The sequence below is a fragment of the Pipistrellus kuhlii genome, unplaced genomic scaffold (assembly GCF_014108245.1).
Source record: "Pipistrellus kuhlii isolate mPipKuh1 unplaced genomic scaffold, mPipKuh1.p scaffold_m20_p_9, whole genome shotgun sequence".
Classification (NCBI taxonomy): Eukaryota; Metazoa; Chordata; class Mammalia; order Chiroptera; family Vespertilionidae; genus Pipistrellus; species Pipistrellus kuhlii.
In genome coordinates this window covers 54,592,833-54,615,536 of record NW_023425595.1, presented here as the reverse complement: position 1 = coordinate 54,615,536, position 22,704 = coordinate 54,592,833, and the positions used below count along the sequence as shown (strand labels likewise).

General features: G+C 40.7%; 1 protein-coding gene across 19 annotated transcripts in view; it reads right to left on the bottom strand.

Annotated features, from left to right (window-relative positions):
* YAP1 (Yes1 associated transcriptional regulator) overlaps positions 1-21,943 on the bottom strand; it is a 106,677-nt gene extending 84,734 nt beyond the window's left edge. For 3 of the 19 annotated variants that reach the window (XM_036426196.2, XM_036426195.2, XM_036426193.2), the window contains exons 1-3: positions 21,056-21,937; positions 18,077-18,327; positions 16,764-16,895 (exon numbers count right to left, since the gene is read on the bottom strand). In XM_036426196.2, the coding sequence (XP_036282089.1) occupies positions 16,764-16,895; positions 18,077-18,327; positions 21,056-21,382 (710 nt within the window). In that variant the 5' untranslated portion in view covers positions 21,383-21,937. Of the gene's footprint in view, positions 1-16,763; positions 16,896-18,076; positions 18,328-21,055 lie in introns of all 19 variants that reach the window. The other 16 variants (XM_036426203.2, XM_036426199.2, XM_036426192.2 and 13 more) reach the window with 12 other exon arrangements.
* Between the last annotated feature and the right edge of the window lie 761 nt (positions 21,944-22,704).

The window sequence follows — 22,704 nt, the reverse complement described above, 5'->3', positions numbered from 1 at the left end:
TAGCCAGTAGGGCTGACAAGCAACCAGCAAGCAATCGCTTCTTCTTCGGGATTACTAACAGTCAACAAGATCTTTCCTCATGCCATTTCTAACTAATTCACACACCCTGCCTCTGGAGGACTGAGTTAAGTGCTCTCAATCTTTATGTTGCATAGCTCTAAGGATGGTGCTGAAGCTTTCTCAAGGCACCAAGGCATGAAAATAACTCAATGCTTCTGAAATGACTGTACACCACTTCAAAGCAATTCCCAACAATTTTTTTAAAATATATTTTATTGATTTCTTTTTAAAGAGAGGAAGGGAGAGAGATAGAGAGCTAGAAACGTTGATGAGAGAAACATCAACCAGCTGCCTCCTGCGCGCGCGCACGCACACACACACACACACACACACACACACACACACACCCCTCACTGGGGATGTGCCCACAACCAAGGTACATGCCCTTGACCGGAATCGAACCCGGGACCTTTCAGTCCGCAGACTGAGGCTCTACCACTGAGCCAAACCGATTTCGGCAATTCCCAACAATTTTTGGTGAGCACATAATATGTGCTGGCACTATGCCAGGTACAGGGTACACAGTACAACTCTACAAGTGAAAAATATCCCAATGCAGCAAGGTTCATGTGAAGAAGAGGGGGCTACCTCTACAACAGACATGGGACTAAGAAAAATATGGGAAGACCCAAGCATGTTAAACACGCGGCCCGCCGGCCACAAGTTTGACATGTTGATTCTAGAGAGTTAAAATCTGAGCTGAATCTTGAAAGAATTTATGTTATACCTACATTCGTTGGAGGATGAGGGAGCAGTGTAAAAATATCAAAAAAGCAGTTTCCAGAGGCTATCATTTAGCTAAATACTATAGAAATGTCCTAAATCTCAATTTAAGTCATAGAACTAGGAAATTTCTCTCAATTATAATTGCCAGAGTTAAGAAACTCACTATTTCACCAAACCTGTGAAACTCAAAAGGATTATTCAGGTTGCCAATTTGTAAAGATGAGGTAATTTTGTGAGCATCCTAGAAGGACACTATTCTTTTTCCTTTTAGTCTGTGTTGTTAATTATCAGGGTTGTTGGAGGGAAGGGGTGGGAGAGGGTAAAGTTATACAGACAGTAAGTTAGGGAATACTTATTTCTTAGAATGTCGATGACTAAAAAACCATTTCAATTTCTATATTATTAAAACACTTTCAGAGAATTAGAATTAAAAGCATATTTCAGCTACAGAATATGCAATTTTCTCAAATGCACATGAGACATTTTCAAAGATAGACCACATAGGACACAAGCAAAGTCTCTTCAAATTCAAAAAGATTGAAATCATATCAAGCATTTTCTCAGACCACAATGGCATAATATTAGAAATCAACTACAATAAAAACAATAAAAAAAATTCAAACACTTGGAGGCTCAATAGCATGCTATTAAACAATGATGTGTTACCAACGAGATCAAAGAAGAAATTAACAACATCCTGGAAACGAATGACAGTGAAAACAAAACAATCCAAAAACCTATGGGACACAGTGAAAACAGTCCTGAGAGGGAAGTTCATAGCTCTACAGGCCTACCTCAAAAAATAAGAAAAAATGGAAATAAATTACCAACTCTAGAACTTAAAACTTTAGGAAGAGAGCAACAAGGAAAGCCCAGAGTGAGCAGAAGGAGATAATAGAGACCAGAGCAGAAATAAATGACATAGAGACCAAAAAAACAATACAAAAGATCAATGAAACCAAGAGCTGATTCTTCCAAAGGATAAACAAGATTGATGAACCTCTCTAGCCAGGCTCACCAAGAAGCAAAGAGAGAGGACCCAAATACAAAATCAGAAATGAAAGAGGTGAAACAACAGACCCCACAGAAATACAAAGGATTGTAAAAACAAAACAAAACAAAACAAAAAAAAAAAAAACTATAAACAACTCTATTCCAACAAACTAAACAATCTAGAGAAAATGGGCATATTCCTAGAAAAGTACAACCTTCCAAAGTTCAACTAAGAAGAATAAAAAAATCTCAAAAGGCTGATAACAAAGTAGGATATTGAAGCAGTCATCAGAAAACTTCCAGCAAACGAAAGCCCAGGGCCAGATGGCTTCACAAGGGAGTTTTAGGAACCAAAGAACCACCAAAATCTAGCCTCCTCAGACCATTCCAGAAAATCCAAGAGGAAGGCACACTTCCTAACTCTTTCTAATCCCAAAACCAGATAAAGATACCACAAAGAAAGAGAACTACAGGCCAATATCCCTGATGAACATAGATGCTAAAATCCTCAACAGAATTCTAGCAAATCGGATCCAGCATTACATTAGAAAGATCATACACCATGACCAAGTAGGATTTATTCCTGGGATGCAAGGCTGGTATAATATCCACAAATCAATTGAGAGGCAAAAATCACATAGTCATATCAATTGATACAAAAAAGACATGACACAATCCAATATAATTTCCTGATAAAAACTAAGCAAAGTGGGAATTGAGGAATCATACCTCAACATAGCCAACATTATATTCAATGGGCAAAAACTAAAACCATTTCCACTAAGAACAGGAACAAGACTTGGATCCCACATCATCATATGCTGTTATAATTCACAAAAGAGACCACTTAATTTATTTTCTATAACTTTTTTTTTAAACAACTCTCTAGAGAAATGGTGTTTTCATAGGTAGGCAACCAAGTTATCTAAAATCTGAAAATCAAACACCTCTCAAACATAGACTCCACGTCTACAAAATATATAGATTAAGCTGAAATCCCTTTGATAGACTACTCCTCTAACATCTGTTTTTGTGAACTTAAGTAAAACTGCTGGACAAGATCTGCATTTGATAAGATGACCAGATTTTAATGAACTAAAAGGGAGTGAGGGATGGGGAAATTGTATTCTTGGATGCTGATTTCCTGAAACCTCAAAAACAAGCTTATATCCTGTAACCTTTTAATAATGTAACTGTTAAGAAAGTGAGTTTAGAATGAATTTAAAAAGTAAGCAATTGACAATAACTTAAGAGGGCAAACTTTGCATGGCGGTAGTTCTGAGCTCTTATCCACACAAGCTGCAGAATGGGGGCCTTGACTGCTGGCATGTAATCACTTGCTCAGCAACTTTGCTGTAATGGCTTCAAATTGCAGGCCTGAGGAAATGCTCCATAAATAGCTGCTCTTTTTTCTTGTGAAGCCTCTTCATAGACCCAATACAACTCCACTACCAAAAATGGAGGAGTTGCCAGGGACCATTTTAAAAAACAAAACAAAAAGTCAAGAGAACAACTATTTTACTGATTGTAGTAGTATGAACCGCAGTGCTAAAATCTAATTCACTGTTTAAATTCAACTTTTAGGTAACTAATTACAAAGAACTAAATCAGTTTCTTATAATCATTCAATTTCATGAAGAGGAGAAAAAAACCACCTTGCTTTTACAGGCCTTTATTAAAAGAGGCAGATGCTTAGTTTTGAAATTAAATGTTTGAGAATGTCTTCAGGAACTCCCAGTGAAGCAGTGATCCTCAACTGTTCATTCATAAATAACCTGGTAACCTAACCACATGTGGTGTGGTCACGGAAAGCACTTCTGGAACGCAGAAAGAACAAACGTTCCAAAATCACTGAGTTCTCACCAATTGAGTTATGGTACTTATATTTATATGTATATTATACACAAATACAGCTTGATAATTCAGCTAATTTACTAGTCTGTAAATTAATAAAAATTCAATGAATAGCCAGTTAATAAAGTCAAATCTATCAGCAACAACAATGAAGATTTTCCTCAATTTAATTGAATTCAGGCAGGGGGGAAAAAGCAATGTAATTAAATCAAACACAAATAGGTACCAGGAAATACCAGGTTCCTTTCCCACTGTATGTCCCATGTGAGTTCATGCATAAGTTAATCTAAAGATGATGTAAAAAGAGGCAATTTTTTGAAAAAATACCAGAGTCAAATTCTAGAGGATAGCTGCAACTATGGTCTTGAACCATAAATGTAAATTGTAATTCCAAAGTCCATATTTTATCTAACCTACTGAATGGTTTAAAAATAACTTGACTTATTTGATGGCATCTCAAGAGGGAAACACTTATCAACTTATATTACATTATTCACAAAAAATGAGAATTTACTTCTTAAGAGTACAAACTCTTTTCCAGTGACATTATGTTCTACCCGAGTTTTTTAGGTCCCAGATGATCATTCACCTATTCTGAACATTATTTTTTTAAAAACTTCCTGTTTAAGTGTGGTAGACTTAAAAACATGGCCACAATATTTTGCAACTTGGAACACCAAGAAGCAGAGCTACTTCCCAAGTAACGCCCTCCCCCCACATCTGTGCTGATTCTCACCAACAGGATGCAGTAACATAGGTAACTGTGCAGCTTTTGCATTCATCCTCTTAAAAGGCTCCCACCAATATGTAAGGAAACCTCTGTGCACACAAGAGGAGAACACAACAAGAGACAGTCGCCTGCAAGCCAAGGTAAGCCTCAGAATAAAACCTTTGCTGGCACCTTGATCTTGGACATGGTAGCTTCCCTAACTGTGAGAAACACTGGGTGCTGTTTAAGCCACCCAGTCTGTGGTTTGTTATGGCAGCCCCGCTTTATAAGACAACCAGTAACAGTAAATGACCTCCAGGTGACTTACTATAAAACAGAGTTGAAATCTTAACAGCCTAGTATGTTTCTAACTATATTCATTTCTTAATTATTAGCATTCCTGAAACTCCTAACTTCCTTCCAAAACCAAATTAAACTGAGTTAGGTAAAGAATTCTGACTGCTCTGTGTCCCAGGAAAGTTTTATTAATAAATTTAAAATCCTAGAGAGTTTTAAAAGACAAAATTTAGTTTCCACAGTAACTTCTAATGGTGATAAGCAGAGTACCAGATTTGCTTTACAATTTATTTTAATATAATTGATCAACAAACAAGCTCTCAAATACTTATCTGGTTTTGGTAAAGTAAGATGGAATAATCCAGCTGATTATGCTTGCCTAAAACAAATTTAAAAGTTTAATTTTAAAAACTCTTTAAGCTCTGAAATGTTTGTCATTAGCAGCTTTCACAAGAAACTTTAAAAATTAAAAAAATTGTAGCTTTTACACTTATTTTACTATTAATTCAAGTTGTGCAATGGTATGCAAAACAAAAATAATGCATGTAGTTTTATTCACTTTGTGTAATTCTAATAAAATTTACTTGATAAACAAATGAACATTGAGCTAAATTTAAACAGTACCAGAAAAATTAAAAGAATTCAACTAGCATTTTCTGACAAAGTGTCAAAAAGTAGCAAACAAAAGATCTTTAATAGGCTGTAATATCAAAATAAACTTTTAAAATGCATACAGAATACAACTGTATTTGACAATGTTCATGTAATAGATGGTCCTTACTTATGAAACATTTTTTTCAAACAGTGAATAAAACCAAATCATTTTAAATGGTTCTTCAAGTGTTTTGATATCAGAACTGTTTTTTTTGTTTTGTTTTGTTTTGTTAATCCTCATCCAAGGACATCTTTTCCATTGCTTTCAAAAGTATAGAAGGGAGGGAGAAGAGGAGAGAAAAATAGATAGGGCACACTGGTTGGCTGCCTCCCACACTTACTCCTACTCAGGGCAGGAGTTTGAAACCGCAACGGAGATACCTGCCCTTGTCCAGGAATCCAACTGAACCCAAGAACCTGCAGTATGCAAGCCAATACTCTAATCAATAAGCAAGATAAACCATTTAAAGAACTGGTTTTTTAAATGCCCAATGTGAGAGGGCAGATTTAACTACAATTAACAGCTCATTTTAATGAAGGGAGGAGTCTCTTAAGATGCAAAGATCATCCACATAGGAAGATCAAAGCCTTTGTTACCAGTCAATGTTTGCCTCCCCACCTCATCAACCCATATTCACTAAATTGAAAATGCTAATTCCATAATCATAACTTGAGTACCATCTCTTCACCTGAACTCCCATAGTAGTCTACTCAACTGGTACCATTTCTATAAAAGAATTTTTTTTCTAAATATTCCCTTCCCTGGTTACAATGCCCTCAGTAGAACTGTTATTCAATTATATCTACACAAGTATATATTTTAAAAATAGTTCTACTTCAGAGTTTAAGAATAATCTCAAACTTATAAAATTAACTCTAGAATATACAAGGCAATACCCTATTCTTTTTTTTTAGCATGAAGTTGCATTGCATTAATTTCAGGGACTGAAGTGAAGGCATTAATTAGGGTGACTATCAACCAATAGACTGAAATAAATCTGCCAATAAACACATCAAGAGCTACATACATAAAACTGAACAAAGAGGAAAAAATCTACCTTTACTGAGCTTATAACAGCCTCACAGGTTCTCCAGGGAGACAGCAATGAAAAGGCAAAGATGACTTGAATGAAAGGAGTCTTGAGATCCAATTTAATCCATGGATTAGGACCAAGTGAATCCTTAAAACAGTATCTGCTACATAAAACTACTAGGTAGGTTTTTATGAAATCAAGACACCATTAAGTGCATATAGTGAATTTTTTAAAAATAACAACAACAACAACAAAAATCAGCCGAAACTGGTTTGGCTCAGCGGATAGAGCTTCACTCTGCGGACTGAAAGGTCCCAGGTTCGATTCCTGTCAAGGGCATGTACATTGGTTGCGGGCAAATCCCCAGTAGGGGGTGTGCAAAAGGCAGCTGGTCGATGTTTCTCTCTGATAGACATTTCTAGCTCTCTATCCCTCTCCCTTCCTCTCTGTGGAAAATCAATAAAACATTTTTTAAAAAAAAAATCAGGGAAAAAGAAACTACATCCACATCAATGCAAGTGACCAGAACCAAGTAGTTCTTAGAGAAAAATCACCCTGTGTTTGAGGGAGTAGAAATAGTAAGGACACTAATGGATAAACTGTGCAAATTCTTATCTGGAACATGATGGGCACTAACTGAAAACTTTAGAATAGGCAGGTACACAAAGAACACGTTCTGTCTTCAAACAGAGGACAGTGATTACAATTTTACATATCATTATCTGAAAACAGTGATTATATTTTGTCACCATAAGAGGAGATTTGTACCAGTCCTAACAGGAAAGTCTGCACACCCTCCAGCTGGGAGGGAATAAAAGTGATCCTATTACATCATCTGGAGCCCATCCAAACTACACAGTTTCTGAAACATAACCTATATCAGTCTGAACATGTGTAGAGGAAAAACAGAAACATCTGTATTTTGGCCAACTCTTCCCCAGAGGTTGTTTTTTTAATTTATTTTTTAAAATGTTATCCAGGTGAACTTGGTAAATTTTAACTGTGACCCTATCGCTGGTCAGTCTTAGTTCCAGGCAGGGTCTCAGAAATCTCCATTCATTCATTCATTCATTCATTCATTCATTTATTTATTTCACCTTACCAATGGACTATTTTAACAAACTTCCTTACTCTATATAGTTAACTAAGACATATGGATTTTATTTTCCTCCTCTACATTATTCAACATTTCAATGCCCTTTACAACTCCAAAGTACCCTCTCTAACAGTACACAGTACCATTTAACCCTTTTCACTGATGGCCCAGGGCGGGTTTGGCATTGGTCACTTAAGATTCTATGTGGTTTTAAAAAGGTTTGCTTCCTCTTTTCCACAAAACATTTCCATGTATCTGCTTTTTAATCTAATCAAGGCAGAGACTGATGAAAGGAACTCTGAAGAAATTCAACTAGAGATCATCAACAACAAAGGGTCCTATCCTAACACGGCTCAGCCACCCCCTCTGGGCGAATCTATTTCAACCTAAACCCAGTTTTCATGAAATCCGTAACTACTCACATTTCCATGTCAGGGTTAGTTCATAAAGAAAATACGCTCTCCAAAATAATACTGAATGAAAATAATTGAGAAAATGTTAATTTTTTAAAAGTGAAAATAAAAGTAAAATTATCCTGTAAAATAAAAAAAGGAAATTCTCTTTACTAATATCCTGTGACATTGAAAGTGGCCTATTGAACACAGCACAGGCTACTTTGCTGAGGTATCTATTAAAGAGCACTGGCCAGGGAAGCAACAATCTGTCTTAAAGTAAGTCAAGTTATATACCTCAGGGGTTAAACTACACAAGTATACCAGTAATAACTTAGTCAATTTAGATATGCATATTTTCCTTACCTTATCATCATAAATGTTGATGGAAACTAGACAGAAAGAAGGAGGGTAGGAGACACATACTTGCCAACTTCATAAAGCTGTTTTTCTTTCAAGTCCTACTTTTAAGAGCTATGTGTACTAGAAAATGACGTACAGATTTGATTATCTCCACTTTTTCAGAATCAAAACTCTCAAAAAATTTTGTCCAATGCCCAATGCCAACTGCTCTGAAAGTATACAGATCCCCCTTAGGGAAATCTAACACATGAAGATGTAAACTAGCAGAACTGACATGAAATGGAACAAATGTGCTTAAATTAACCATCTGCCTGGTAAAAGCATTTACTTAAGTATTATTTAAAAAATGATCCTGTGATATTTAAGTCAAATCATATGAAACTATCTAGCTACTGTTTTGGGACTTGGAAAACTGCAACTTTACATACCAAGTCGACCGAATAACCACAAATTGGATTTACTAATACAAAAATTCAGCCTACATACAACTTTGAAAAACCTATTGCACACTCCAATCCCCGCCCAAGGAGATGGGGAATGTTATGTTCCCAAGAAAGGGAGCCAGAGCATGCACTGATACCGGGCGCAGCCAAGAGCACGGACGAAGCCCCACACTGGTCAGCCCAAAACACCAGTGGTAAGTCTGACACCCATCACTCCAATGCTCTCTAGAAAGAGGACGGCAGCCCGGCCAGCGTGGCTCAGAGGTCAAGCATTGACTTATGAACCAGGAGATCACGGTTCCATTCCCAGTCAGGGCATATGCCCAGATTGCGGGCAAACAGGAGACAGCCAGCCAATGATTCATTCTCACTCTCATTCATATTCTCTCTCTCTCTCTCTCTCTCTCTCTCTCTCTCTCTCTCTCTCTCTCTCTCTCCTCTCTCTCTCTCTCCCTCTCCTCTCCTCTCCTCTCCCTCTCCCTCTCCCTCCCTCCCTCTCCCCCCCTCTACTTCCTCTCTGACATCAATAAAAATATAGTTTAAAAAAATTTTTTTTTAAAAGGACTGCAGTTTTTTCCTGGAGAAACTGGCCACTATAAGAGAACCTAACTAAGATACTGACAGTTAGGGACCCCACAACTTCAGGGCCTGATTGGTCCCTGGTCTATCTGAAGTTCACTTGAGACACTGAAAGTAGAAAGAAATTTAAAAAGGCACACTTGCTATATCCTCAGAGAAACATTTTATTACTACTTCTATGAAATAAGTAGAACATGTCATTAAAAATAACAGCCCTAACCTGTTTAGCTTAGTGGATAGACTCAGGCAGGCGTCCTCAAACTTTTTAAAGTGGGGGCCAGATCACGGTCCCTCAGAGAGCTGGAGGGCCGGACTATATGAACTACTAATTCCTACTGTAACACCTAGGCTGCGCTCACTGCCCAAAAAACCTGGCGGGCCGGATCAGACTCCTCTGCGGGCCGCATGTGGCCCACGGGCCGTAGTTTGAAGACCCCTGATAGAGCATTGGCCTGCGGACCCCAAAGGGTCCCAGGTACAATTCTTGTCAAGGACACATACTTTGGTTGCAGGCTCCTCCCGGGCCCAGTCCCTGGTCAGGGGGGCATGCAAGAGGCAACCAATCAATGTGTTTCCCTCTCTCTTTCACTCTCTCTGAAAATCAGTGGAGAAATATACTCGGGTATATTAACAAAAAACAAAAAAATGAACAAAATACTCACACAAAGGAACAATGAGCTCAGAAAAGGGTCCTTGTAAATTATGAATGATAAACACCTTTGGGGAGAAGGGGGAAGTCAACTGAAAAGTTAAAAATTAAAGTTAAATCTCCCAGAAAGCATATCAACAGGCTAATAAGTGTAGGAAAAAACAGGGGTAAAGATAGGAAAATCAAAAAAATTATTCTGACTAGTTATTCTAGGTGAAGAGAACAGATAAAACAGACTAGAAGAAATTACACAAGACCTAATAAAAATATATATATATATATCTTGCCCAGGACCAAAGGAGAGTTAGGGCAACTACACTGCAAAATGTTCAGAGGGCCTAGCCAGCATGGCTCAGCGGTTGAGCATCTACCGGAATGGGGTTTCAGGCTAGATCCCCGGTGTAGGACAGGCAGGAGGCAGCCAATGAACGATTCTGCCATTATCACTGACGTTTTGATCTCTCGCTCCCTCTCCCTTCCTCTCTGAAATCAATAAATACATTCTTTTAAAAATTAAGAGCCACCATTCACATTGAAGAGTTTCCAAACCAAGTAATCTTTAGAATGCATAAAAAAAGGTACATACCAAGGCACACTATGAAATTTAAGACCACCACCCCCTGCCCAAAGACAAAGAAACAAAAAACAAAAACACTAAAATCCCCAAGGAAGCCAAGAATAAGAACACTTTCCATAAGAAAACTGGGAGCTAGAATAAAATGATGCATTGGTTTTCAAACGCCAAGGAAAAATAAATAAATTTTATTCTCGACCAGACTGCCCATCAAATGTTAACAGATAAAGATATTGTTAAGCATAAAAGATCTCAATGCCGTTACCTACCAATGTATCTCTTTTCTCAGCAATTCCTGTGGGAGAAGCCTCCTTAAGCCGACTCTAAGAATGCGCAAATCAAGAAAGAAAAAGCAACAAATAGGGTAAACAACAAGAGTGAAGCAGGACCTGCCAAGATGAGAGAGAAGAAATGTCCCAGTGTCAACATGAACATGTTATTTTTGTAATAAAAAAAAGTACACCTTGTTAAAAAGCCGAAAAATCTGATACAGAGGGGAGGAAAAAGAGGGAGGACAGCCTCATTAACATAAAAACAAAAGAATCTCCACTCATGCTTGTACATTAAAAAAAATCCACACTTTACCCTCATCTCCTACATTAGGGGTGTCGAACTCAATCAGAGAAGGGGCCAAAATCTAAAATCCAGCCTAAATCGCAGGCCGAATGGTTTACTGAACAGTCATAAAACTGTCATTGTGATGGAAACGCAGCGGAGTGCAGTGATGACAGCGCGGTGCGGGCCACATTGCAAGGCCTGGCGGGACGGATTTGGCCCGCGGGCCTTGTGTTTGACACGTGTGTCCTAGATGGTAAGGTAGGTTCCTTTCCAGAAGCCAACTCCATGTTACAGTCATTTCTGAATATGTGAGAAGTTAGATTTCTAACAGCTTTCTAGTCTACATTTAATTTTGTGAAAACACATAATAGCACTCTGAAGAAAGTTGTCTTCACTCAAAACACGAAATCAAGTACTCTATCGTAAGTTTTCATGAATGTATCAAAAGCACATCTCTCTAAACATACTTACGGGTCAACTAAAGACCTTACTTTAAAAACAAACAAAAGACCTGCTCCCTGTAGGATAAGTAAGCAATTGCAAGAGGAAGGAAGGAGCTCGTAACAAAAAGAACCTTTCCCACCCCCAAATCAGGACCCAGAAAAGATTTGATAAGGCCAGTGAAGAGAGAGATCCACTCTAAAAGTGAAGACAGATAAGTAATAGAGCTAGCTACAAAAAAAGCATGGTAAATATTTGGTGGAAATAAACAGTATTTTAATAGATATCCCTATTTGCTATTTTGTTAATTTGCAACATGATTCAGAAAAATATCATTTAATGTAGTATTAAAGATTATGAAGTGCCCGGGGAGAGGTCAATGGCGGGAAAAGGAGACATATGTGATACTATATGTAATACTTTAATAAAAAAGATAATTCTCCTCAAATGAGAATTAAACTACTGACCACTTTTTCTTGTCTAAAATACTAAGAGGAGGGGGGGAAAGACCTTTGTGATTTACACCAAACTTCTTTGTCTGCTTTTGGAAGGGGTCAAGCCCTACCCAACAGAAGGGTTTCCACTGCAGCAGTACTTGTTCCCAGGAAACTTGGTGCTTGCTACAATCCTTGAGCAACCAGAACCATGAAGCAATTCTTCTTAGTTAAAAACAGCAATGCCCCTTTCATGGCTTGAAGTTCTGATTATTCCGAGAATCAGAAGCCCTTTTTGTAAGAACTGCATCACTTAGTAACCATAGTTATAGCACCACATGGATCTTTCTACAATGCTACTCAACTATTATTAAACTTTCAAGCCATAATTAATGGCTAAATTATGCTATTACTAAGGTAGCAAATTAAGTTTAAATAATCTAAGTCATAATTACTGATTTTTTTAAGTGATTTAACTTTGATGTGCCTTAAGCCTAAACTTCACTATGCATTTTGACAGCTAAAAGGTTAGGTTTAGAAGTTACCTCTTCCCCAAAGCCTTAAAGTAAAAGGCAATTCAGAGTTATTTGCATATCAGCATTACTATTTTAGGATGCCAATCTGCACTATTTTTTCTAACTACAAAGTAAAATTTATTTTTCCACAATACTAGTGAGGACTGATCTCAGGATAGCAATAATATTTTTTTAATATTTCAATTATTCAAAAACTACTTAGGTTTTTTTCCTTAATAGTTAACATGAGACTTAGAGGGATTTTTTTTTTAATGTTATTTCTTGAAGAAAATTAGCCTACCATCTTGTAGCCCATTGAGAGTTTGCTGCATTTAAACATCTAGCTTGTTAACTAAACATCTTTCTTAGTTCACACTCAAAATACTCATTATTTTCCCCAGGAAATACATTAATCTCCATGTTCTATTTACTCTGTCACATCCACTATCTTCCCACTGTTTTTCTTCTGTCACTGTATTCAGCAGTTCCTCCAGAGCTTTTCTGCCTAAATCACTGTGGCACTGCGGGCCATTCTTCCCTGAGATGCCCACCCACTGAGCAGAAGCAAGCATTTTTCCCTAGAGCTGAGGGCACACTTTCATCTTCTCTCCCCACTCAGCCTCAACAGCAAGACAAACAGGCAGAGGCCGGCCCTGCCCTCAGACAGGGAAATATTTTGTGATTATAATTTGAATTGGGATGTTTTTGTTATTGTTGTTGTTTTGTTGTTTTTACACAGCTTAACCAACATTTAATAGCAATATTACAAGCTTTTCACTTTTAAAAGGAAATCATATCAAGTTAACTTGATATAGCAAAAACAAAAACAAAACCCGCCCCCCCCCCAATAACTTTATTCTTTTTGAAACTGTTCCTTTTAAAAACATCTAATCTTTATTGTAGTAACAATACACATTGCATTTGTGTATAGTCTTCTGCAGGGTAAGTGTTTAGAAGCATAGATCAAATTGTAACAAGAAACAGTTTAATTCATCTTTAATTGATACATTTTAAGGTAGCTTTAATTAAAGCAGTGGAGCATTAACTTCTGAAATAACATAAAAAAGAATCAAAGCATTTATTAAAACTGGCTGATGTATATTGCTGCTGCGCAATGTTGAAAATCTCTGAACAAAATACTCTTGGATCAAGATACACAATAATGACTTTTAATCAGATCACAGCCACATGAAACCTTGAGTCTTCAAGCTTTAAAAACACTGGCCAGTACTCAGAAAATGATAAATAGTAGAAATGAAATAAAATGATCTTTTAAAAATTAGAACATTATTAAAATAATGCATATTTACAAACTTAAAAATCACCGGATCAGATTTCTTAAATCAAAGTATAAAATCCTATATGGTACATTATATATAAGAAGTTCTTTGTACATGGTAATAGTTACAAGGTATCAGATCCAATAAAAAGTAAATCTGAGAAAAACATTCCTTGTAACCAGAGATATTACAGAATACTAATTCAGGAAGTTATTCAGCAGCTTATAAAGAAATAGGAAGTTGTTGACCAACTACTTGAAGAACTATTTCCTGTAGGAAAACTATAAGAAAGCTGAAGAAGGCAAAACTTTTCAGAGTAATAAAGAGAAATGATTTAAAAAAAATAAAAGCTCAATATACAACTTTGAGGAACTTAGTTTTAAACAGTAAATTCAGTAGATCAAATATTATACATAATATACATGCTAAGCTTTTTTTTTTACATACTTCACAATTATACAAGAGCTTAAATATGTATCATTGATAAATGTAGGTAGAATCATCATAATTCACTTTATCACTTGTCAAGCTAAAGTACAAGTCTTTTCCAGAAGATCTCATTGACCTAGGAAGAGCTTTAAAAATACCAATGGTTGCCTGTCCATAATCCTTCTTCAGTAATTACTCTGCCATGAAACAAGAGGATGGGCCAATTGACTTCAAAGTCATTCATCTGTGGTTACAAAGCAACAATTAGTTGCTTCTAAAATCAACATTTGTAAGTTTTCAAACACATCACATCACCTTCTAAGTTTGGACCTTTATGATCAGATTTCTTCATGACAAGTATAAATCTTGATAAAGTATATACTTGGTGTGTAGGTACTTGGTGTTATTTTTTAATCTTCACCTGAGGATACTTTTCCATTGATTTTTTGAGAGGGTGGAAGAGAGAGGGAAAGATGGAAAGAAACACATCAATTGGTTGCTTTTTGCACGCATGCACCCTGACCAAGGGCTTGGGCTGGGAAGGAGCCTGCAACAAAGACCCATGCCCTTGACTGGAATCGAACCCAGGACCCTTTGGTTGGCAGGAAGATGCTCTATCCATTGAGCCATTTTTTTATATACTTGTAAGTGGAAAGTGAGTTCTAACCTAAAAAGATGTTAAAATATAATTTTTTTCTCTAGTTCTAAAATATGCAACTAATTTTTCATTCTACATTTAGATGGCAACAAGAATTTTCTTTAGCCAAAAAGGAAAATATGTAAGTATGGATTGCAAAGAGAGCCTGACTTTGAAACATTAAGACTTGCATAAAAATGAACTTTGACAGAAGCAACTTTCCAAACGCTTCATTCATTATCATCTTTGACTCAGGGGACAGATATTAATCATTTACCTGTGCAGTACACAAAAATAAGTTGCTTATGGCAATTCAGAGCCAATAATTTCATGGAAATGGCTAGCAACTGCATGTGAACTAATCTTTTCATAACTTTCCTCCAAACTGCATACTGTGCATAAAACAACCTTTAGAAGAACAGAATAATACCCATCTTCCACATCCAATTCTCAGGTGCCTTCTCTATAATTCCTGACAGGTACCAGCTAACCCATGATTATGCCTGCTTTTACTGACCAAGATCTCTCTCTCAGAAAAAACCTCCTATTTCTGAAAGGTAAGAAATGAGAAAATTATTCAACTGAGTCAAAAATCCTAATATTTTTTAACATATAATAAGCCTAATTTTACTTCCACATGAGTTCCTCAAAAATATTTCCCCACCCCATTTTTTAAATTGAGGTATACATACCTCATTACATAACATTATTCAGGTGTACAACATGATTTAACATCTATACATATAAAAGCCTAACTGACCGTCCAACTTTTTGACCGATAACTATGACCTGCAATGACCACCAGGGGGCAGACGCTCAATACAAGAGCTGCTGAGCTGCCATGACTTGGCACCTGCAGTTCTCGGGTGACACACCAGAACCAGAGAAGGGAGCTTGATTCTGGGGTGCTTCACCAGAGAACCGCCCTCTTGCAATCCAGGACCCCTCAAGGGATGTCAGAGAGCCAGTTTCAGCCTGATCCCTGCAGGCCAGGCAGAGGGATTTCACTGGTGCACAAATCCATGTACCGGGCCTCTAGTTTATACACACACACACACACACACACACACACACACAAACACACATACATATAACAGAATGATCACCACAATAGTCTAGTTAACATCTGTCACCATACATAGTTATAGAATTTTTAAAAATATATTTTTATTTATTTCAGAGAGTAAGGAAGAGGGACAGAGAAACATCGATAATGAGAGAAAATCACTGATTGACTCCCTCCTGCACAGCCCCCATTGGGGATCACAACCTGGGCTTGTACCCTTGACCAGAATTGAACCTGGGACCCTTCAGTCTGCAGGCCCAAGCTTTATTCATTGAGCCAAACTGACCAGGGCCAGAATTTTTTTTTTAAACTTTTAAGATTTACTCACTTATCAATTTTCAAATAATGAAATTCAAAACTTTTGAAGAAAAATCATGTTTATCTCTCTTTTTCACAGTTTTTTTTTTTTTTTTTTTTCATTCTTTCTTTCTTTCCCAACTGAGCTTCTCTCCACTCCTGCAGCCATTACTCTTGTGGCAAAATTTTCATATTACTTGGTCTGGTGCACCCTCCCTGCGGGCCGCTGGATTGGGGTGCTCACAGTGATGTGGTATGTGTACACACTCTTCATTAATCCATCTTTATCAAATATCTTTAAGAGAAACACTTCTCAAAGGAAGAACCATTGGAGGTTTTAAAAAATAAATTATAGGTTATTTATTTCTGCTCAAAACAAAAGAATTACTCAAAATGAAAATATAGGCAGATGTCACCAATAAGCAATTACTACAAAATACAAAAGACTAAGGAGAACAAAAATGTTGCTCTTTAACCTTATACTTTCATCGACAGAATCAACCAAAGAAAGAAGGTAAGCTGGCTATTAAGCTGTTTAAAAATCTCCCCAGGTCAGCATGTGACCCAGCAGGGAGAGGTTCAAAAAAATACAGCCTTTCTTTTTCCCCCTAACAACCTGGTTTGTTTCCACTTTTTCCCTTAAAGACACATCCTCACAGCTAGCAGCTCTTTCAATCATTTACTTTGGACGCCTGCTTGAGAAGAAATGATCTTGCTCATGCAGATGAGTTTGCCAGACTTGTGTGTACTTTCCAGTCTCAGGCCCTTTATTGTTCTGGTTGAAACTTGACCCTTTGAAATGGATACCAGGACATCAGAAAGCGAATTAAAAGAAAAAAGTTGCAGTCAAGGGAACAAAAACTGTAGAAACTTTTCAAAATCAAACTTTTTCCTCTGCTCATCCCCTAAATAAGCCTGTCTGTCACAAAACTGTATCTCATGTTACAAAGTAACAACCTACCCTAAGAGTCAATTAATATAAAATATTAAGACTCACACAATAAAACAGTATCATTAGTTGTATTATCTAATCTAATAAATATATGTTACATTTGCCTTAGGAGTAGATTGCCAAGACAGATCTCAATCAAAACAGTTTTTCACTCTATTATCTCAACCTGATTAAATAGTACTAAGTAAACTACTTTTTTAAAACAACAATTTCAGTCTGTAATAATTACTTTTAGAAAACATTTTGTACACACTTAAACAAGCCAAGCCAAACAAAAATATTAAGTTCTTATCTATAATTTCAAAGTGAGAGGGGATGAAATTTTATTTTGATCTTTTCAACTTTGATGAAATTTTACCATTTTGTTAAGAACAGAAAGTCTGATAAAAATAAATAACCCAATGGCCTTATTTTTTATTTTTCCAAAGGAGGAATTCAATTTTGAAGACCTGCTAGTAAGTTTGCCACTAAGAGGTTGTATATTAAACCTAAAAATTCTGTTTCTCTTTACATTCTAGGGGTGGGGATGTGGTGGGGGGGGAAACCCTGATAAATCACATCAAACTGCAGCTTACATGGTTTGTTATTTCACAATCTAAAATGCTGTAAAATTATACTCCCAAAGAAGTCCTATTTTGTAATTCTTCTTTACCAGTAAAATATTAATTTAAAAATGTATTAGTACTATACATAACTCATAAGGCTATGCCAGTCCTATAATTATTACAATTTGAATTTTCTCATGGTATTCTTTCAGTTTTGAGCTAGATTAATTAATAGGTCTGGCACAAACTCAAAATGAGAATACCCAAATTGCCACATGAGATTATTAAAAGGCTCTGAAACACAACCAATCAAGCTTTCAAAATATACCCAAGCTAATACCAAACTGGGAGAAAATAATTATGGAAGTTTAACTGAACTTGACAGAAAAATTAAGTAAAATAAAAAATAAATGGCTTTTTAATTCCTGATACCATTGTACAGTGTTTTCCAAAATACATTTTCCTTAGAAAACTATCTCCGTCCATTGTTTTCACTTACTTTAAGAAGTATCTCTGACCAGAAGACGTCTTTGCCATCTCCCAGCCCGCTGGCAGAGGTACATCATCAGGAATTTCAAAAGAAGACTGCCGAAGGTGCTGAGCAGTGGGGGTGGCTGCCGGGCCAGAGACGACTCCTGTGGGGGTCAGGGTCCCAGGAGACACCGCTCCCAGCTGCAGCGAGGCTGGAGAGGAATGGGCCCGAACATGCTGTGGAGTCAGGGCTCCTGCAGTGCCTGCATCAGTACTGGCCTATAGGAATATTAAAATGAAATCCTTAGAATTGTTTTTAAGTAGTCCCTTTAAATTTCCTAGACAGACTTTCATTGCAACCAAATATCTAAGTACCAAAGGCAAATTTCAACTTTTAATGTGACATCGAGCAATACAGGTATGCAGGTGGATATTTTTCAAGGTTTTATGTAATTGTAATATGTACTTTTACATTTATAATTTTGTTGATGAGAAATATATCTAAGTGAATTTTCTATCCACTACACTTTGATGTGCTCTTTCTACATATTTTAAAGACAAATTGTACAGAATAAATTAATAGATTTTGAATTTTAAAACCTAATTTCTATAAGGTCAATGAAGTATGGGTGCTTTCCCAAGTTTTAAAATGTTCCAGGTATAAATGTAAGCCAAGGAACATAACTGCAATTTTTTTCACTAGTTAATGTTTTTCCTAAGCTAAACCCTAAACACATGACAACGGTCATTTTTTCTTTTCTCATCATGGACAAATGACATCAGTAAAACAACCATCACAAGTTATATAACTTACAATGAATGCAAAAGATTTAGAACTAGCCAAATGTTCTTAAAAGCCACATAACAAATAAAAATCCAACTATATTATCTGTACCTAGATAATAAAGATGTCAACAGTTCCATTACAATATAACTTAAGAACTTACACACTTACACATACATATACATATGAATGAATTTACATCCAATAGTTTGTGAATATTCTTTACAACCCACACACTATTCATAATTCGGTTATTTGAATTCCATTATTAGAATTAGGGGTTGATTATCAAAAAGTTAGAATTTCATATATGCAAGGAAGGGAGAGGCATTTATGCCTTAAAATCATGTACATTTCTGAGTTTCCAATCAGAATATATTTGAATTAGGAAATCATCAGCAAAAATAAAACTTACAGATGCACATCACTTAAGAAATTTATTAAAAACAAACAAATCTATATTAGACAATTAATAGCATAAACCAATAAACTCCTGGATATAAATTTTTGTGCAATTAGAGTATACTTTTTAGTTGCAATTGCATGTAGGTGCCACAAAATGGGGAATTCGATCTTCTCCTGTGTGTAGTGTGCTTTCAAAACATGTTAACTAGCAGCATAACCCTATAGAGTGCAATGCCAACACACATTTTCCCATGAGTCCAGAAACCCACTTCCAGGAGTAAAAGAAAAAAGCATAAAGCCTACTTCTTACAAACTGAAGCATTTAAACAAACAGCTAAACTGTTTTTTCCTTTCTCCTTCTTAACCCAGGTTTTTGCCAGCAGGTCAAGTGAGTTTTTCTGAATTCCAAAAATCCCTTGGTCTGAGGCAGGAGAACATACAACAAACGGGCTTGCAAGTAGGTGGGGGGAGGGGGGGGGGACGGGAATGGGGCGACAACTCTTCACTCAAGTTACAGCCCCAGCGAACGAACTCCACCTCAGTCTCTGGAAAACCAATTAACTTTTGGGCAAAGTTCCTAAGCTGAAAGTTAGCCTGAAGCAAGTTCTTTTTTTTTCTCTTTCTTTCTTCTTCTTCTTTTTTTTTTTTTAATTAAGAAACAAAGGAAAAACCTACACGAAACAGACCGCCTGGGACCTATCGGAATGTTAGTTAGCATGGCTCTAACCGTTTCACTTCCATGGCTGCTGCACCAAAGTGGACAAAATAATCGACCGCCGTGCATGGGACACAGCCGCGCTCCTAGCCTCGGCAAAAGAAACTAAAAAGCAATGGCGAACGGGCCTCGCATTAGTCATCGCTTCCCAAACAGTAACTTTTCATCACAGCCCGAACCAGGCAGGACTCAGCCTATGAGTCAACCTGCGGCGGCGCGTTACCGCGGCTCGTGCTGCAGCCCCGCGCCCCGCAGATGCAGCTCGTCTCCCCGCGTTTCGGCGGATTGCAAATAATAGCCTGCACCCGGGGGATCTCCACGGGAGCCTTCTAAGTCCGATGCGAGCGAGCGAGCGAGCGAGCCTGCCCCATAGAGTTTCCAAGGGAACTAGGGGAAGAAGACAAGGGGGGTGAAAAGCACTGAACTCCATACACAACTTCCAGGAAAGTCTGGGTCCCGAAATCAGAGTTTAAGGGCCGGGCCCCCCTCTTCCCCCCCCCCCCCCCCCCGCGCGCGGAAAAGAAACGCTTTTGGGAGCGGGAGCGGGAGGAGCAGCCCGAAACCGCAGGGACTGGTCCCACCCCCGCCCCTCCTGGACGCCGGGAAACGAAGAGAACAATTAAGTGCCCCCCACCCCCATCCCCGCCCCCGCGAGGCCCCCGGGAAAGGGGGATGGGGCCCCGCTGGCAGCGCACCCACGGGGACGCCGGGCGCCCCCTCCCCCCGGCGGCGGCGGCGGCGGCGCGCGCATTGTGCAGCCCACCGCGGCCTCCCCACCCCCCTTCCTGCCGACACCTCCCCCGCCGGCCCGCCGGCCTCCCGGGAGCCCCGGGAAGAAAGGAAAGAAAGGAAAGGAAGGAAGAAGAAGGGGAAAGCACGCCCCCCGCGGCTGGCAACCGCAGAGCCCCAACTCGGAGCGGAAAAACAAATCTCGGCCCGGGACTCCGGGAGGAGCGGGCGCGGGCACCTCCCGGGTCTCCTCCGGGGCCCCCGCCGCCGCCGCTCCAGCCCCGCTAGAGCCCCCCCCCCCCGGCCCCCTCCTTCCCTTCCTCCCTCCCCCCCCACTCCGTCCCGGGCCCGGGGCCGCCGGGCGGCGCGGTTACCTGTCGGGAGTGGGACTTGGGCTCCGGCGGCTTGAAGAAGGAGTCGGGCAGCTTCCGCAGCCTCATGGGCACCGTCTGGGGCACGTTGGCCGTCTTGGGGTTCATGACGGCGTTGAAAAGCGCCTCCAGGTCGGTCTCCGAGTCCCCCCGGACGTGCACGATCTGGTGTCCGGCCGGCGGGGCCTGCGGGGCGGCCTGGGAGCCCGGCGGCGCGGGCGGCGGCTGCCCCGGCCCGGACGGCGGGCCCTGGCCCTGCGGCGGGGGCTGCGCGGGCGGCTGCCCCGGGCCCTGCGGGGCCGGCGGCGGCGGCTGCTGCCCGGGATCCATGGCTCCTGCTTCCCCGGCGCGCACCCCGGACCAGGCGGGCGAGGGGAGGCTCCGCCCGGCGCCCCGGAGACTCGACGGGCCGCCCGGACGCGAAGGCGGCGGCGGAGGAGGCGGGCGGGCGGGCGGCGCTGGGCGGCGGAGCGAAGCGGCGCTGCGCTCAGGGCCGGGGGGCCTCGCGGCGGCCCCGCATCCCCGCCCGGCGCCTCCGCCCCCGCCCGGCCCCGGCCCCGGCCCCCTGGCCTGGCGGCTGCGCCTCGGGAGGGGCTGCGCGGCCGGCCGGCTGGACCCGCGGCGTCGGGGACCTGGCTGCCCTGCGCTCCCGGACGGACGGGCGGGCGGGCGGGCGGGCGGGCGGACGCGGGGCGGCTGGCGGCCTGTGCCTTCCTCCTCCCTTTTTCTCTCTCTTAACTTCCTTCCCCGGTTCCTCCTTCCTTCCTTCCTTCCTCCCTTTCTTTCCCCCGCGGCGGCGGCGCCCGACTGAGACACCCGCCCGCCGCGGACGCCAAAACTAAAGTTGAGAGAAGCGCCCGCCCGCGCCGCCCGCCGGCCCCGCCCCCTCGCGGCTCTTCCTTCCTCCGCGCGCCCGCCCGCGCCGGATCCGGGCCGAGGGGGCGCTCCCCGCGGCCGCCGCCGCCGCATTCCTGCGCACGCCGCCCCCGCCACGTGACCGCCGCCGGCCCGCCCGCCTGGCCCCGCCAGGCCGGGGGCCCCGGTCCGCCCCGCTCCGGCCGGGGTGGGAGCCCGGTCTCCGCGGAGGACGCGGCCGCCCTTGGCCGCAGGAAGTCCGGCGCGGTCCCGGCCGGCCGGCCGGTCCTCGGGAAGGGTCCCCGGGGCTGCCCGTGGGCCCCGAGCTGCGCGCTGGGGTCAGTGTCCAACCCCCCGGGAGGTGCAAACCCACGGCCACTCGCCCGCGGGAGCTCCCCTCACCCCCAGCCGAGGGCCGTGCGGGGCCCAAGCCTCCGGGAGAGGTCGGAGTTCGCTGACAAACCCGCGAACAGGCACTGATTTGGATAAGAGTCCATTCTTTGTCAAGTCAACTTGATTTGTTTCACTTTGTGCAAAACCAACCCACCACCCCACCCACACCCCCACCCCCCTGCAAACGGATGAACGGTCACTGTGCTTCCAAGTTTGGAGAGTAAATCTGTGACTGGTGTGATTTACTTTAAAAAAAAAAACCAACAACAACAACAACAACAAAAAAAACAATATTGCCTTTAAAAAAAAAAAAACTGAAAACTTTTAACACTGAAACTTGCAACGTAGACCTGAAACCTCAGCGAAAGGAAGTCAGTGCTTATGGATTGCAAGGATTCCTCTGT